Here is a 19,660-nt window from a genome sequence, read left to right as displayed (position 1 = left end):
CTGAGGAGAGAAGACGAGAGAAGATTGGAGGCGTTCGAGATGTGGGTATGGAGAAGAATGGAGAGGGTGAAATGGACGGAGAGGAAAAGGAACGACAAAGTGCTGGATATGGTTGGCGAGGAGAGGCAGCTTTTAGATGAGATACGCAGGAGACAGAAGGTTTGGATGGAGTTAGTGCTTAGCGGTGAGGGGATGTTGAAAATGGTGTTGGAGGGTAGAATGTTGGGGAAATGAGGGAGGGGAAGGAAAAGAATAGGATTTTTAGGTAGATTGAAAGAGAGAAGGCCTTACTGTGAGTTAAAGAAGGCAGTGCTGGAAGGAAAGGGAGGCTCCCAGATCACTTCTTGCGTACTCCATGGAAACCTACCTTAATCGGTAGAATACTATAATTATAATGTCTAACTTCCACCACTTGAAGCCTGAATCTGTTGAACTCTTGTCGAGTGTCTGGGCGTGAGAAGAGCTGCTCCTGGGAGGCGACCAAAGGCACCTTTTTCGACCACCGCTACCTCCTACAGCCAAGGTAGAGCAATCCTCCATCCCTGTTCCTAACCTCGTCTTTTCCCCACATCCTTTAATTGGTTTCCTCGCTACCAAAGTTCAGAGAGGTGATTTTTATTCTAAATCGACAGTTTCTTTTGTTATTTAATGGATTGATACTTGTGTTCAACCGTACCTTTTTATTTTTTTCTGTGCTTTACACTCCTCCGCACACCCCCGGCCCTCAAAGTACGTTTCCACTTCCAATGCTTTGCCTGCCGGAGATTCAGTAATAAACACCATTAGTAATTTCGGCGTTCCCACTCCAAGTAAATTATAAAATTCACAGTTTTTTCCAGGTTTTCGGGGTCTTAACGCCATCAAATTCACAGTCTTATGACAGGTCAATTTAGTAAGAAAAATTGATCACGTAACAATCACTGGATGCAGGGTAACTAAAAAATTTATCAAACGCAAAAGACACAGCGAATGCAAACATAGCTGTGAGAGCTACAATAGACTGTCATTATTACGAAGTTTGTGAGAGCGAAAAACCGGAGGTTCGTATTAACGATGTTCGTATAACCGTTTATTTTTTAGGAATAGGGTAGTTTCCTTCATCAAAGAAAACGAAAGGTATTGATTACGATTCGTCACCCACCATTAGTTTATTCATAATATACAAATTATTTGGTTTTTTGAAATTCCAGTTTAGATGAATGGCAAGGGTCAATTTTATCCTTATTTGAAAAAAGCCAGATTGGTGCCCATGCGATGCCACTCCACGTGACGTCACAGGGACCTAGTTTCTATACGAGTAGATAGGAGTTTTACATCGTCTGAGATTACCAATGCATGCATGAGGCACAGAGCTCAGGGAAACATCTCTTAATAATCACACATTACAAATATCTAAGTTCGGAAACTTCTTTCGTTTGATAGGGGAATAATAATCCTTATTTAAGCCAAACGCTACTAGCTAGCAGGGTACTCTGCTACCTGCTAGCATCCTGCATCGTATCAGCGCTCAAAACCTCGCCCAAAGGTCACCTCACTGCAGCAGCGGGAACCAGAGCGACGTCACACAGTGTTTTCCCAGCATTCATACTTAGCCGTCACGTAATTTCTCGCTTGAAATTTTTCACTTTTCATTTAACCGCGAAATTAGATATCGTCATTAAAAAATCTAAAAGCGTGAAATATGTGCTCCAGGAGTAATAATCTTTCGATTTAGGCAAAAAGAAGGAAACCACGCTTTTGTTAAAAAAAACCATACCAAATGTACATGATTAAATTACGCACAAATACATAAAAACAAGAGAATTCGTCTCAGTTTCTCAATAGAAGAATGCAATGGCATTAGGGTGGTCCTTATTTTTTTTGATTTTTCGAATTTCTTTTGGGACGCCCCCTCATTTTATGTTAACTGGTGTGTGAAAACATATCGACTGTAAAATATTATTGCAATTGGATGACAGGAGAAAGTGCTGCATCGCACTCAAAGTTGAGAAGTTTTGGTATTTTCGGCTGTTTTTCCGATAGGAATGGCGATACGAAGGTGATGGTATTTTTCAACTGTTTTTCTACAGTAACTAATGATACACTGGACATTTGGAATGCTGCTCCTAAAATATATTCCAATTGTGACCAGTGGTTCTCGAGATACGGTCACAAGAGTGAGCACGCCCCACCCCAGGAAAACATCTTTGGTGGCACGCGGGTTGCATATGCTCTACATTTGTTGATCATTCTCACTCATAGTAAAACCATAAAATTCTTTAGATAAACTATAAAATTCGTCAATATAACCTTTAATGCTATATTTATCACTGTTTATTGCCAAAACGGGCTTTTATTTGGACTTAATGAATTACTCTCCATAGGTTTTGAATTATTTAAACCAGAGGAACATTAGTGTCTGACGACTTCCCAATCCTCGCGTCGAAGACACTTTTTAAAACCAGCTTTATATATGTTCAATGTTAATCACTGATGCATGCATGTTTGTTTAAGCACATAAATATAATGGTTTAAAAGACAGTATTGCCTTTCATTTCCGAAGGATACATAAAAATGGTGCCTATCACTAAAACCTCTCTGTAGTGAACCTCCATGCATCGAATTGCCCAAATTTTGCTCCCCTCCATTACGATGTGAAGAGGTTTTACCATATCATTAGTAATTTTGGTTGAATCTGGCATCAGCTATCTAGAGTTAAAATTTCGTAGCACTATTTTAATCCATTCTGAATTGACCATGGACACAGTACAGCAGAATCCTGATTTAAGGTTTTTCAGCGGGGACAAAATTTAAAACACTAAATGCGGAAAAACACTAAATGAGGACCTGCCATTTTTTTCAGGTTTTAGGGTCTGTAATGATTTGAATGGATTTTTATGAATAAGAAATATTATTCTAAGTAACTAAAAGGTGCTGAATGCAGCAAAAAATTCATTGATTAAATGTTCTTTGCCCAATTAAGGTTGGAAAATACTTTTCAGGAATCAGCTAAAAAAATGGGTAGTAAAAATAAGTAATGAGAAGATGACAATTGTTTTAACGAAATATTTTTAGAAAATTATAATATTGATCAACTTAAAAGCATTCCCACATGGAATATTATTATTGAAATTAGTGATTCCATTTACGCATATTTCAGTGGCCTCAAAGAAATTTTAAAATTTTTTCTGTAAAAGTGGCATGTAGGTGACTAAAGCATTTCTAATATAGGTAATAAAAAATTTGTAAGCAGGTACTCGAAAAATCGTCATTGCATTAATAAAGATGAGTGAACTAAAGAGACAGCAGAAGATCGCTAATTCCGAATTCTAAACTACCGAATATCTAGTAAAAGGGAGATTTTCTGGAATTTTGCCAACTTAACGTTATCTGTTGCCTCGGCGAAACAAGGTATTTATGAGCCTTTAAAAAGCCTCCCGTGCGCACATTTTGGATTTCGAGGTCATCCAAAAGAGGAGAATCTTTTTTCCAGTATGCGTACAAGTCGATGGTGATTCAACTCGATCAGGGTTCCCACTCTACCTGAATAATGAAATTCACGGCTTTTTCCAGGTTTTCACGGTTATTTTTCAGGTTTTCACAGTCTCAATTTCGCTAAATTCACGGTCCGTTAATAAGCCAACAACAAGAAAATCACTGGCCGTATATCAACAGAAAATTAACGTACGCGACAAACGCCGTGAATGTTAACGCCGCAATGAAAAGTGATATCTGTTATGACGTGATCTATCGTTTGCTAAATTCAGGGCCGACTAAAGGACCAGCCCAACCGCGCTCTTGACTGGACGCCGAATACCCTTCGGACCTTCTTCCGTCCGGACACCCGAGGTCCTTTTTCAATTCCTCGCCGAGAGATTGTTTTTTGCGCACGTTGTTATTACTGTACAGTAACCGAATTTCCCCACCCCAATCATTCTTATTTAACAGAAAATATTTTATTTAAATTGTTTATAGAATATAATAAATTGATTCTTTCTTATTTAACGGAAAATATTTTATGAAAATTGTTTATAGAACATTATAAAACGAAAAACAATTTCATACACCGTATTAGCACAAATCTAAGGCGAACACGATTCTAAGACTACCCTCCTTTTTTGGAACTCCACTAGGAGAAAAATTTTTTTCCTAATAACGATACGATTACAAAATGAATGCGGAAAAACGATCAATTCTTTACTTTTTTGCTAGGTTGCCTATGTCCCAGGAAACGCAGGATTTTGGCGAGTAATTAAGATATTCATTAAAGGTTTCAAACAATATTTTAGATAATAACAGTACATTATCAAGACACACAGGTCATATTGTTGATTCGACCCATATCTCTTTCAAAATTCTGAAGGAAAACGCCACCTCACTAAAAAAATGTTTGCTCTCCACTCGGCATTTACACTGCTATTATGGATTTCAGTCTGATGTAAAAATTCTTATCCATCAAACACCATTTCCAGTACACGTGCTCACGAGAGCAATGTGCATGTTGTGCCTAAAACAACCGCATTCGCCGGCACAGTGACTGGTTGTGAGATGGATGACGAAGGCCAAAAATAGTCTGTTACTTGAATTGTTCCCGTCTAATGAATACATTTTTAATATAATTGAGGTAGTGTGTAAAGCATGAACAATGTTGCGTTAATCATCAGTGGCACGCCCATACGGATCTTCGCCTTCATATCTCTACTTGTTTTCTCCAGGAAGCTCACTCTACCCCCACCCCTACCGTCATGTGCTAGCGGACAACCCAAGGCGCTCTGCAATATTCACGTGCATCTAGCCCGGATCCTTTTCTTCATCCTCAATTATTTTCAGTCCATGTCTTAAAGTTCTCCATAGCTTCTTCGGAGGGGCCATGGTCCGAAGACGAATAAAATTAATCCAGTGAAAATGAAACCTGACTTTATTAATCCCACATGGAAAACACTCGGTGGTTCGAAGACCAGCCACCCTGGAAAGTAGGGAACCACTCGTACGAGGTGAAGTTCGGAACTGATGCTATCGCGTACGGGGGTACGCAGAGCATACTGTACAGGGCGAAGCGTGACCATATGACTGCGCCATGATATGTTTTACCCTAAAGATACCCATTCTTTTCTAACTATCGTAGCGCCAGATGAGCAGATGAATTCGGATTGTTACTAGGGAGAAACAAAAATCCTGAGAAGATATCCCTTCGTCAGTAACTCTTTTAGAAGTTGGGTGCTCTCTAACCCATGGAAATTCTTCCCGGTACGATGACCGAAAAGTGGTCGAACTTGGTTTAGAATGAAGACACATTTTTGGCTGAAAAGGAAATGAAAACCCAGATTTAAATTGAAACGATGTTTGGAAACCCTTAACTGGCGGAAAATCCACGGCTTGTAAATACAATAAATGTATTATTTACCTTATTCACCAATTCCTTCACTGAAGGCTTCTAAAAAATCAAATTATGTCCCCAAATGTATCAGTATGATCAGGACACAATCAAACAGCATAACCATAGATAGCACAAAGCGGAGGAACTGGATCACCACCGACAATAAATAACTCCACACAAACTTTCCGGTTGCGGCGTAAAACTGGCAAGTCCCAGGTCGACGCATGCGAAAATCGTGTAATGCTGTGTTGCCATAAGCGGAGACTTCAGGGGCTTAAAGGCCGCAACGCACGAGAATTAGTAACGTCGCGCCGAAAGCTCGCTGTTGCCCGGTTCAAACGCAAAGAGCGTAGTGTCCACAGCGCATGGCAGGTTGTCAAGGTTAGCGGTCTTCCAATCACAGAATTGAGGCTGTTGAATAAGCGCTCAAATTTTTCAAACACAAAGGCCATCTAGATTTAGTTTCGAAACTGGTCGCTGCAGCCAGTGGGAAGCGCAATTGGGTGGAAGGGGGACTAAGCAGTGACCGAGGGAGGGGAAACCAAGACAGTCGAGGAAAATAAACAAGCTGATGAGAATTGGTGTCATATTTCAGGTGGGGGGAGAGAAAAGGCCTGCGCTGGGAAAATATTTTTTTTTCTTCAGGCAACATTCGTTCCCACGCTTTTCTGACACATGCGACGATGCTCGCCACAATGAATAGAAGTGCCCTCGCTACGAACGAAGTTGAAAATTTCTGGGAAGGTATTATTATCAAGATTGAGAGATTTTTAAGGTTTTAGGACGAAATTCACGGCTTTTTCCAAGTTTTTTCACGGTTGACAAAATTCACGGCTAATTCACGGTTTTAAGGTTTTCACGGTTGAGTGGGAACCCTGTAATAACTGCTGACTGCACGAGAACTTCCTATTCTTTAATTTTTTACAATGCCAAGGAGATGGCGACCAAACTTACGTTGCGTCGTTGAGTTCAATCAAATGTGAGACGAGCTAACCGCACTGATGAGCAGAGAGAGACAGATAATAATAAATAGCCGTGTTGCTGTGGCAGAATTTCGTTATAGAACAACTGGAAATGAAGCGGATAAGCTAAGAATGCTACGAGTTAGTGAACAACAAACACAGCGACAGCGAGCACGACACAATGAAAAATTAGTGAAGAAGTAGTGCTTCTGCGATCCTAGAACGAGTATCATTCAACTACTATCGGTTCGTGGAATATTGTGCCGAAAATTCAGTGGCAGTAGGAGGAAGGAAATTCATTTTTCAGTATTGCGAGGCGTAATTGCCATTGACAGCAGATGAGGATTTCATCAAACTCTGCCGTAGGATAAGTGAAGATCCCTCATTTGAGCCAAAGTTGGTAAGTGAATAATGATAATTTGTGTGCTGCCATCCTGATTCAAACAATGTATGATTTTTTTAATGAAACAACAATTAAGTTTTTGTAAGAAAGTTTCAAAATCGATGTAAATCTGGAGCTTGCCAGACACTCGGTGTTTGGAATTTAAAGTGCTATAAAAATACTCAAGTACAACATAATTTTGAAGTGCGTATGGATTATTGTCCAATGAAATATTAAACAATTATGGTATGATTGGACTTATGCTATTTCATATGCACTTCTGCACACATACTACATGTGCGTACTAACCATGACAATTGTGTTAATTTTTTTGGTGAATTTTTCTTCTGGCTATAAACATGATTTTTGTTATTCTTTTATAAGCTGTTAACTCTTAATTGATCTGATCTTTTTTATCTCTAGATGCAATGTTTGGTAGCAGTTGGTAGAAGAAATGAATGAACACTTCTACAAAATATGTTGCGTCGTCTTAGATTGACTATGTAGCAGAGCTGTATTCCCTTACGGGCAAACTTCAGAAGAATTCGGTTAAGAAATCATGTTATAGCACTTCAGTGTGTCCTGTTAATTTTCGTGAGTGCATCCAATAAGATATTCTAAGATTATTATAATAATTGATCATTGAAATGAACTTTTAAGGTACTGCATTAAGTATGTTTTTTTTATAATTTCATAGGTGTATGCAGAAGGGTCTACCCAGATGCATCAGATGTGGTGCTGAAAGGGTGTCTGAGTAATTGGCTCAACCTGGCTAAAGTCAGGAAAATAAGAATGTAAGTAGTCGCTTCTCATTTCCCTGCCACATTAATTCGATCATCCCAGACATTTTCTTCATATTTTCCATTCCCTCTTACAATAGGTATACACTATAATGTTCCATGGAAGTTGAATCATTTACTGCCATTATGAGAATGTGGGGGTACAATATGGACATCTTATTTATTGAATCTGATTGCTTATTCTTTTTGGAATATTAGTTAATAAGTTCTCAATTTACCTCCCTGATTTAAGCAAATGATACATGATATCATAGGCAGATCCAGGGGGAGGGGGGGGGGGGCACGGGGGCACGTGCCCCCCCCCAGACCCTCAAAAATATGCAAGGTTTTTAATACGGTCCCATTATCATTGCATTCGTTTTGTATTACGAGGTATCCTTATGCACCACCCAGAACAAAATCCTGGATACGGCCTTGCTTGTGCCCCTCCCAGAAAGAAATCCTGGATCCGCCCCTGCATGATATATCATTTCACAAGGAGTAATTACTATTTTCTCTTCAGGGATTGGCAGGATAAACAGACCGAGGATCAGGCTGATGAAGACAATAATTTTGCTTAATAAGTTCATCAGTAACGATCTATAAGTATGTAACCATGTAAGTTCCATACCCAGCCTTGTGCTCCCATAACTTAACAAGAATTCAAAAGAATGAAGTTTTAATTTTAAATCCTCAAAGCCAATCAGCATACTTTTGAATGTTTTGATAAAATTCGAGCAATATGTTTTTACCTTTTGAAGATTTCTGTAATTTAGTTATTACCATGTGTGGCCTAGGGGGTCATAAATTTTTTTAAGTGTTTCTGTCTTAGATGTTTCCTATTCAGTTTGTAAGTATCTCACTCACTTCATTAATAATGATTAACTATCGATGACTAGATATCTATCTTTGGTATGTCCACCGCTGCCTCAACATGTACATAAATAATGAGAAAAATAAACTCTTCAGCATTTATTTGTTGCCCATTTTATTGTATAATTTTAGCACCCAAATTCTGTGCATGTGAAATGACTAACAATTGATAGAGTGGAAAATCTTCAATTTTGTTGTTGTAAATTGATCATTATTTGGGAGAGCATTTTATTTAGCAGAAATGTTAAGGCAGTTTTTCCTCAGCAAGTGTCACTACAGAAATGCTAGGTGTGGAACTAGTTTTTCTAGTATGTAGCAGGTGTGGCACTACACTTTTTCAGCAGGTGTGATGTGACAAGTTTGCCGCAGGTTTGATGCGACAAGTTTGCTGCAAGTTTGATGCGACAAGTTTGCTGCAAGTTTGAAAAAGCGTAACTAGGAGGCTTGATTCAAGCTTGCCGCAAGCTTGCAGGCTTGTCATGACAAGCTTGGTTAGTGATAGGTGTGCGTTTATGATCGAGATTCGCTACATACATCGAGATCCAAAATTCATTAGTCGACGTTCATTTCGTTCGTTGGTCCTCAAAATAATTTTTCTGGAATTTCTTAGTTTGAAAAAATTGGAAACGAAATCCACAATGGACTTAGTGTTCCCCAAAATTTAGTACTTGACGTCATTTCCTTTACTTCTGCATTTATGAGATATAGTTATGCGTAGCTTTCTATCACAATAACATAATTTATGCAACTAGCGCATATGCCTTTCGATTTTGATTTTCTAGTACATGTTCCATTACGAAGGCCTCGCTTTAAAAACTCTTCAGTGAGCATTTTAGAAAAAACATGGAAGTGGGATTGGTGGATCTTAAAATTGTCATACTTCACACATTAGAATAATCAAAAAAAGGTGAAATAATTTACGTTTTCGTATAACCAAACCGGAAATTTTGCCCAATTAAGCAGCAGCTACGTAACACTTCAGTAGCCTAGGCTTCATCTCCACCAATACAACCTTCATTTTTGAAGACCAGGCGTGGGTAATCCACGGCCCGTACTTATCCCTTAACTGCATTTCGAAATGGCCCGCAAAACGATTAAAAGCAATTAATTTTACCTTATAGATAGTGCTCAGTAAGACTATGGATTCCTTAAAAAATTAAACTAATATTTTACAAACAAAAGTGACCTGAGAAGGCTGTTAATTGCACCCCATATTGCCATACCAACTTAAGATAAGAGCCTGTGCGTTGAGTATGAGCATGCGAGTTTTTTTTCCGACACCTACTTTCTATGAAAAGATGTAAAACTTGCTGGGCATGAAATGCCACGGGGCCGCCATAATCTTGCACACAGCGTAATAATCACTATGCTCACTACAAGTAATTTCTAATTTGTATGTAATAAATATAAATTAAAATAACCTTCGACCATCTACCTTCACGGAGTTCAGAAAACTACAAATAGTACATATGCTAGTTAATGAAATATGAATAGTGCGGTTCCCTGCTCTAGACATAGGAATATAAAAATTGAATCGACTGAAAAACAGGAATACTCAAATGCCATAAGTAAGTTTTTGTGAGCAAATTATTAAGTATTATTTTAACACTAGAACGACGGCAGGGGTTATTTGACCCATTTTCAGAATTCAAATTTATTTTCCTCTTATTAAAATATTTTTTTTAATTTTGAAACTTTTTGACTTTGTTCATTTTGGTCTATATTTTGATAAATTAGTGAAAATTTAACAATAATGTTTTGTTTTAAATTTTTAGGACGTGTTATGCCTAGAAGGACGGTTGGGGGTCATTTGACCCACAACTAGTTTTCGCGCTATTTTCTTGCCCGTGGGTACTTGAGTGCCATGTATATCATAAAATCAGCAAGAGGTTAGTGTGGTAGATGATTTGCTTTATTTTGAATCTGGAAGTACCCGGTTCAATCCCAGTTTCGTCCCAAGGGCTCCTATCTGTATTCGAAAACCTAGGTATAGCGACTTGTTGTGCACAATATTTCGATATTTTTTGGGCAGCAAAGGGGGAAAAAAACCTTTTCAATCCTTGATTTGTGTAAATTCATGTAATTATGGTATTTTAATTTTGTTTTATTTATTGTTCAATGATTATTATTGTTCAATGATTATATTACCCACACCGGAAAATCGTCACGTATCCCAAGAATTGTTTTCCGTCGTCCAAGATTCAGAGCTCTTAGAGACATTATTTTAAATATCGACTCATCAGGTTTACGAATAACTTTCATTTTTCTGGTCTGACAGCACTGTCACTTGACCTGGCCCCTTTGCCGTGTGTCCAGCATTTATGCCGCCTGACGCCGTCGGGGTTTGGGGCGGGTTGACTGCACGCTGCTTCCTGGGGAAAAATCCTGTCTCTTTTTCAGAGAGCGGAGGAATTGGGTGGACTGTAAAACTCTACTGTAAATCCTACCCTTGCAATCCGCACGTAGGTCAGAGAAGAAGAATTACTGCAAGTTCCTGGAAGACACGAATCAGGATACGGTTGGCGGTTGAGTCCCTGCCTTTCGAGCGGCAATTAGCGTTACTTCTGAAAATGTTGTCCTTTTGTATGAATTTCTAATGCTCTCCAGCTCTCTATAGCTCCAATAAAACTAGAGAAGATTCTACCATAATGCGCTTTGGTTTGCAGATTTTTTTGCATTCATATCAATAACGAGTTGAGGAACAAAGTAAGAAGTTGAGAAATATATCAAGAGAAGAGAATCGTCGCGATTCAAATAGCTGTAGGGTCATTCCACGTCAAATCACCCAGAAATTTTCAAAATGACACCCAACGACTCGGATTTTGATGAAATTTTTGTCACAAGCTACTATCACCTATCTAATGACCCATGTAAAATATTTCTTCTCTCACTCTCATAGTTTGCAAGATATGAGGAGTCAAAGTTTGAGATGTTTGCTCAGAAGTGGCGCTAGTGGGAGTCAAATTCCAGAGTGCAGGGCACAGGGTAAAAATTCATAACTCAGAAACCACATAATATATTTGAATGAAATTTTGACCCCTTGTCTATCCAAGTACATAGCTTCCATAGTAATGTCTTTTATTCTCCTTGCATTGCTATGTTGGCCAAAATGATGTCAACAGTTGCTAATTAACAGATTCTTTTAGCTCAAAAACATTACTTCATATTTTCAGAATTATCACCAAAAGGCAGAGCAGTTAACTCATCCAATTTTTTTTTAAATTGAAGGTTAATATGTGCTCCAATATACAGTGAAATAAAAATGGTGGTGTTTTGACTGCCACTATGAGTATTTCAGGTTTTACTTTTTTTCTGCCCCAGTGAGAGGGATTTTGGACACGTACTGTAAGATAATAAGTATAAGTGTAACCATACCTTCATGAGGATATATTTGAAATATTGGTCAGTAAATCTAAGACCAAACATGTAGTCTAGTGAATGTGGCTCTTGTTCATACATTTTTTTTAATAGCAATACTTGGCTTGTGGCAGCTTAGGGTAAAAAAATCCAAATGGCTCAGAAATGTGAAATGATGCTCTTTTCCTGGAACCCATTTTTCAAGTGTTTAGTTTATGGAAAAATTGGTATCAAAATACATTAGGCTCTTACTGTGCATTAGAGGATAAATGTAAATACTAATTTCAATAAAAGTATTTAAATAATACACTTCAATGTGTTTAAGGCATCTCCCGAACATCTCTGGAGGCTCTCTCGGGCAAACTAAATGCTTTACAATACCACCAATTCCATCATATGGGGATTTTCCATGGCTTGTAGCAAAGAATGTCCATGATGCCATTAAGGAGAAATCCTGGTAATGCTTGCAAAGGTTGAGAAATATTTTGCATTTCTTGTACCGTCCTGCACAACCATCACTAAAGTAACTCAATTTTTTTACTATAGTAAAATTTTCCTTAACAAAGCAAAATATTATTCTTTGGGTTTCATAAACAAAAGCTACATCATGCTCTGAATCATCTGACAAGATGCATAAACTGGAAATAATAAGCTGTTTAGTCAGGTGATCTAGAGTATAAATCACAACAGGGTGTACCGTACAACTATCACTTGTCCAGTGATTCCCTTGCGCCTCATCCTGGATAACATATGAGTAGTTCTCGCTGAAGTCAAAGAGAACAGCTGCTTCATGGGGTCCAAGATTTTCTTTCATTTTCTTAAGGTAGTTTGCCTGCACCTTCGTAATAAATGAATGTGGCACCAGTTTTTCCACTCTTTCAATTTAAGTTGATGGGTACTCATCAAATGTCACCGTGAAGTTCACCAGTTTGGAAACCCACTGACTGTATGAAACTTCATCTCCGGGGTCACATTCTTCAAACTTTTTCAGCAGTAAGCTTTTCAATTTTTCACGTGAAGGACACTGAGAGCAATGTCGCAGTATACAGTCCCTATTATTTCTAGAGCACACGAAATAACCAATTAGGTCCTGGCTTGTTTCCTCTATATTACAGGCACTAAGCAATAGGTTGACATTTTAATGAATTATGCAAAAACACACTGAATGTGTTCCAGGACATCCTGCTACCACAATTTGGACCTGCAACATTTTGGACCTAGGTTGCAGAATTTAGAAAAGCCAATTTTAATTCTGGGGAAGTCAAATTTAAAAGTGGAATACAATTCTTTCAAGTTAGCAAGTAATAATCTCTTCTGAACATGTACATTTTTGGAGATACTTATGGAATCTTTCTTTCCAGGCATCATTCTGGAGTACTTATCACTTTCATAGAAAGTCCTAACTAATTGTAATGTTTTATTTTTGCCTTCCCTTTTCTCAATTCAGGTGCAGCTAATTTTCCATTGTCTCTGAAAAGTTCTGTTGCTTGGCGGGCAGTGTACTCACTCACATGAAACTCTTCCATTACTTTCTTCCTGCTCCATGAAGTTGGTACCAATGATAACAGATGTACCTTTCCTTTATGGGTGCTTGATGAGTCAACTTTTTGTTTGATTAACCCATCAGCGTCCAAAGTTTTTTTTTAAATTCACACATATTTCACTTTTAAAAAATATGATACATATGAACTTCACACAAAGAACACCATTCAAACTGACTGAATAATGGAGGAAACCTTCTACTAAGTATGTGCACCGACGTGTATGCTAAAATTCGCGTATTAAATACATTGCCGGAGCATTGGCTCAGCACTGGGTGCCCTATGGCACCCGTGGGCGTTGACGGGTTAAGTCTATGAGCACATCTATATCATGAACTATCTGAAGTAGTTCTTTTGGCAGTTTTGGGTCATCCTTTTCTGGAGATTTCTGGAGATAATTCTTTATCAAGAACTCTTTTAACTTTCCTTTTAAAATTACTGCATGCTGACTCTACTTTCCTTTTAGCGTAGGTTGACCTTCTGTGAGATGATATGCCATGAAATTTTAAAGGTGACGCCTCTATATCTTGCAGCGTTCTGTTAAGTAGCTCAGTTGATTTTTCTTGGGATACTGTTGTTTGAAAATTCAAAATACTATCACTGCTGTCACTATCTACTGCTTCAACATCAGAAAGCTCATTTCCAAACCTGGAGTGTTCCTGTACTTCCTCCCTACATGGCTGGCATACTTTCATTCCTGGCACTAATTTCCGAAGAGTTGGGATTTTACAGGCCTTTTCTGTAAATTCAAGACTTATATTTCTCAGTGATTTTGATATTTTCTTCTTGTGGCTCTTAAAAGGATCAAGACAATATATTTGGTAGGTTTCATACTTTTTCAACTAGTATATTCTGTGATGTTTGCAGACATTGGATAGGACTTCCCCAGGTACACCACTTCTGAGAGATAACAGCTGTTTTTCAAGCATACTCATGATCTCAATTTTGTTCAGTTGCACCACTGGTGTGTAGCTTTTTTTGAGGCAATCAGATGCAGTTACTTTTCCAATGCTGCACAGTTCAACAATTTGCTCATTTTGAAGCATAGTGGAGACACTAACCTTTTTTAATGTCAAAGTTCACAATGAGCAGCTTCGCCTAACTCATAGCACACACAATTAATGTACAGGTAAAAATACACTGATCGTACACACAGAATAAACTTGGACACCCGTGGAGCATCTTTACACAAGAAGACTTGGCAGAAGATTAAAAGTGGTACCCTAGAATCTATTTTGATTTGTCATGCCCTCACTGCGATACATTGTAACACTTTATTCTTCCTAGAGGTTGCACTTAATTCACTTATTCCTTGGGGAGATGGAATAACACTGAAAAGTGAGGCTGAATGGGTGGGATTGCATTACCTTCTCAAGTTTGTCATGTAATACAATCATATGTGAGGCAGGGGAGAAGGGCACATAATGTCAGCATTATCTCTCCCAGTGAAATAGAAATTTAATACTCCAGTTGCCATCAAGGAATGTGGATATTGGTGACAACCTGCTGCATATCTATAAGTAATACCATTTGCTCTGCCAGCTCTTCCATCACTAACGGGTTTGGAAGACCGTACTTCTTCTGTGAAAGAGAGGCTAACTTTGTACAACTCCAGTTCAGCGGGACTCATTTAATCACTTTTTCACAGATCTTAACAAACTTGTACATTGCATTTGCTTATGATGACCACTGGTTTTTTGGATTAGTGATTTCTAAACACGAGGAAGAACATGATGTGAAAGTGAAATTTATGTACCCATATCGAAAATCCCCATGTGATGGAATTGGTGGTATTGTAAAGCATTTAGTTGCCCGAGAGAGCCTCCAGAGATGTTCAGGAGATGCCTTAAACAGAAAATAAGTAAAACCTGAAATACTCATAGTGGCAGTCAAAACACCACCATTTTTATTTCACAGTATATTGGAGCACATATTAACCTTCAATTTTAAAAAAAATTGGATGAGTTAACTGCTCTGCCTTTTCGTGATAATTCTGAAAATATGAAGTAATGTTTTTGAGCTAAAAAAATCTGTTAATTAACAACTGTTGACATCATTTTGGCCAACATAGCAATGCAAGGAGAATAAAAGACATTGCTATGGAAGCTATGTACTTGGATAGACAAGGGGTCAAAATTTCATTCAAATATATTATGTGGTTTCTGAGTTATGAATTTTTACCCTGTGCCCTGCACTCTGGAATTTGACTCCCACTAGCACCACTTCTGAGCAAACATCTCAAACTTTGACTCCTCATATCTTGCAAACTATGAGAGTGAGAGAGGAAATATTTTACATGGGTCATTAGATAGGTGATAGTAGCTTGTGACAAAAATTTCATTAAAATCCGAGTCGGTGGGTGCCATGCCTGGGTGAACTGACATAGAATGACCCTGTAGGGAATATTGAAGATCAGTCTGGAAGTGAATCGTAAACATCAGTTCAAGGACATTAAGACCAATCCATCAATATCTGCGTGTGATGGAAGCGACGAAGTCCAAGATAGTGAATCCGATGGCGACTTTGGGGTGATAGCAAATGCTTAGCTCTATCCAACAAAATGCAGCTGTCCTTTTATGAGGTAATTTCCAAATAAACCAGACAAATTTGGAATCGAGTACTGGGTTTTGACAGATGTGAAATGAAAATACAGCACAAATGAAATTCCACATTGTGGCGAAGATGTTGATATGCCATCAAATCAAGCTTTGGGGAAATAAATAGTTACTAAAGTGACCGTAAAATACAAGAATGCAGGAATAAATGTAACTTGTAACAATTATTTTCCATCCATCCAGCTGGCAGGAAGTCATAAAAAAATGGAATACTTCTCTTGCATGGACGATCTGAAAAAATCAGGCGTGACGCACAAATATCCATGACCCCTAAAATAGCCATGTAATCCATTCAACGCGAGTGTTCAAAAATACCTTAGGCCATACTCTTACGTAGAATCAGGCAAAATAGAACAATAATGTACTTTCACTCAGCAGCATGATCTCAGGCGACACCATTTCCGAAACGAATAAAAGAATACCAGAGACCATCCTATTTCATAATAAAAACAAAGCGGGAGTAGACATGATGGATAACATGTATCAATTTATTTACACGTCTCCAAATCCAACAGCCATATCTCCACGGGCACAAAAAAGAAAAAGGTGCCAAATACCGTCAAATTGAATCATTGCACCAATTTCCTTTCCATTTTCCAAATTCCTTTTCATGTTCAAATGGCTGGTGTCTTAACACCCCCTGCCACACGCTTTTAAGTGGCTTGCAGGTTAGTGAGTAGATTAAGATGTAGATGAATAAATCTTCCAATGAACGCATTCAGCGCAAAAAAATATTTTGTGGAAACAGCGCTGAAAAAATACTGCCTGTCTGAGCTTTACAACAAAGTAATAAGTTTTAAAAATTTTAATGTAAATTTTGTAAACCCAGTACCCCTATTGTTTAAACATGTAGCACAACTTTTGTATTGAGTGTATGTATTTTCATTATTTGATTTGCAATCAACTACATACTACGTACGGTTTAATTCATGATTCTTTAAAATAATTGTTATTAACTTTTGACGATGGAAATAATATTTAATAATGTTATATAGTGTTTTTAATGAACTTATTCAACAATTATTACGATTAAACTGAATATTGGTTGAAAATTAGGCGTTTTATTCCCAAATACATTTTAGGGGTCAAATAACCCCTAGCCGTCCTTCTACGTAGCGCGAAACTCCCGTCCTCCTAGTGTTCATATGAAAGTGGCAAACTCTTGCCTATTCATTTGCTATTGCGCACGGCATAGTTTTCTTCAAACAAGGACTAATGCATAAGATTGCACGAATAACGATAGTAAATAAGTGTGAGTGACCAATGTGTGTACCGCATGAAATGACCTGTAGTAGCATTAAAATCGAAAATGGCATAAAAATAACTCCAATGTTCGCCAAAAATAACAAAAACTAATTCTTTAAAATTCGTAATTTTATCTTATTTACCCGCAAAACTCATTAAACTGCTAATTTACTCTACTCATCTAAATTTTCCATCGATTTAAAATTACTGCCATAAAATATACACGTTACCACAAAAATATACGCAAATAAAAGTGGAATAAAAAAGTTGACTCTTGAGTGCGACTCATAATTAAGTAGGTACCCCTGTGTGAACGGAAGGGCCATTGTTGAGTATAAATAGCAGAAATGAGTTTTTAAATGTATACTGAAGTGCCGTTTGTAGACGAGGCAGTTGTAGTAAAGCAGGGAAAGAGTTGTAAGAAGCAGTTGAAAGCACGGTCTTTAGCGAGCGCGCCATGTGCAAAATGTTGAGCAAAAGGTATTTAAAGTGAAGCCCTGGTGTTGTAGTGAAGGCTTATAGAAAAACAAGGAAGAAAACCTGGTGAAATAACGGCAATAATAACTGTAGGGGTGAATGGATTCTATCTGCGTGAAATTCCATGGTAGCCATTTGCAGCGCTTTTTCTTTTTTTTCATTGACTGAAATCTTTTAACATGGCAGTGGACATCTACGAAAGGAAATAGCCATGAATATTATAAAACAAAGTGAATATATTGTGAGAAAAAGGTAGCCTGTAGCATTCGGTCTCGATTCCTTAAGGAATTCATTTATTTTTCGGAAATACCTCTTCTTGCATTTTGATTATAAAATGTAATTTCCTACGTAATTTATATGAACTTTTAAATACGGCTTGCCTTAATGAGAGTTTCCATAGCATCTGACAATCAATATTAGCTCATTTCCAGTTTCAGGACCACACCACGCGACGAAAGAAGCGATAATTGGTCTAAGATACAAGAGGCTTTATTTCATTCGTTGGTTTAATCCATTTTGATGGAAATGTAGTACCTCCTCAATCCTGTTGAACCACACCGAATTTGATACCAATGGGTGGACAAAAATAGTTTGCCTAGATTATTTAAGGTAAAAAAATTCACCAAGGGAAAGGACGTGTCAATTTTATCAAAATTTGAATTCAAATTTTTACATCTAACACTAATCTAAATTTTATAATTCATGCCACTTAATGAAGGATTGACCATAGAGCAAGAAATAGAAACTAAATGATTATGACTTTTCTTATGATTTAAATTTGCAAAACATTACTTTACCTGTAACTATGTCGGTCGGCACTGCAGTAGTAGAGATAAATGAAGCGGAATCCCAGGTAGAGAATAGCAGCCACAGAGAACCACAATGGATAGAGGGCCATGGCAATCGAGAGTGCAATGAACCTGCAACCTATGGATACGGAAGAAAACCACAGGTTAATGCAGGAAGAGAAAGTTAAAATTCTGAAAATGTGATTTACATTTATTGCTCAACAATATAATTACTCTTGTTTGCCATAAGAAAAAAGTAGAGGATGAAAGGTAGTCCTTGCACAAGGTCCGACAGACGACAATGCGTGCGGATTATTACGAAACAACATATCCAGAGCACATTCCGAGGTAACCTCGTTCCCCGTTGGAAACACGCGCAACGATGAAAAACATGAAAATGCCTTTCCGCATGCCGCTCAATAAAGAAATGCGTAATTGATGTGTGATATGCAACACCACCAACCACTTCCAACGCAAGTTTGACAAGTGTGGTGTGAGTACTTCGCAACGTGACTAGACTTGCGCAACGACTCAGAAGCAATTGGACCCCTTTTCGGGAAGGTTGGCAGTTTTATTAGTGATTAGATGACCCGGTGAACTAAGTATTACCTTCTTCTATCTATCTATATGCAATTAATTAAGACTAGTTAAACTATTTCAGATACAAACACAAAATTGAATTTTACCAGATACTAATATGATATATTACCTTGTAAGTGGGCATGGAATGCTGCTCCCTTCTTTCATTACTTTCTTATTATTGCTTTTATTACTTTCTTGATACTCATAATTTTTCCCACATTCCCAATGGCAGCGACATCCTTATGGAAACAGTTGATGCCGTGTCCCTTTACACATCTATCCCCCACGAGGAAGGAATTCTACTTGCTTCACCATTTCCTTTCGCGAGGATCTACACCGTATTCTCCATCCACCAGTCATAAGCAAGATGGACATTCAGTTCGAAAACAACAACGATTTGCAATGCTAAGGAGTGCCGATGGTCACAAGAATATAAATGATTAATGCGATGTTGAAATGATGCTCGGGATCTGATCTGGTTGCCGATATTATTTTCTGAAACTATGTACTCTCGCGATGCCTCCTTGCACTCAGACATCACTCTCGCGATGAGCACCGACTTTTCGTATTCCGACTCGTCACCCATTCCCAAGGCTACTTAAGGAATATTTGAGGTCACCATTGAAGCTCTGCATCAGGAGGGGCGGGATTTGTTGACTCCCGATTTTTGTTGCGGAGGACCACGGACCAGCGTAAAAAAAGC

At 38.1% G+C, this 19,660-nt stretch overlaps 1 protein-coding gene across 1 annotated transcript in view; it reads right to left on the bottom strand.

Annotated features, from left to right (window-relative positions):
* LOC124172780 overlaps positions 1-19,159 on the bottom strand; it is a 79,534-nt gene extending 60,375 nt beyond the window's left edge. The window contains exons 1-2 of the mRNA XM_046552275.1: positions 19,085-19,159; positions 18,385-18,514 (exon numbers count right to left, since the gene is read on the bottom strand). Of these exons, the coding sequence (XP_046408231.1) occupies positions 18,385-18,485 (101 nt within the window). The 5' untranslated portion in view covers positions 18,486-18,514; positions 19,085-19,159. The remainder of the gene's footprint in view (positions 1-18,384; positions 18,515-19,084) is intronic.
* Positions 19,160-19,660: the final 501 nt, after the last annotated feature.

Source organism: Ischnura elegans (genome assembly GCF_921293095.1).
Source record: "Ischnura elegans chromosome 13 unlocalized genomic scaffold, ioIscEleg1.1 SUPER_13_unloc_2, whole genome shotgun sequence".
Classification (NCBI taxonomy): domain Eukaryota; kingdom Metazoa; phylum Arthropoda; class Insecta; order Odonata; family Coenagrionidae; genus Ischnura; species Ischnura elegans.
Note: the sequence above shows the minus strand (reverse complement) of the source record. Positions and strands in the feature narration are given on the sequence as shown.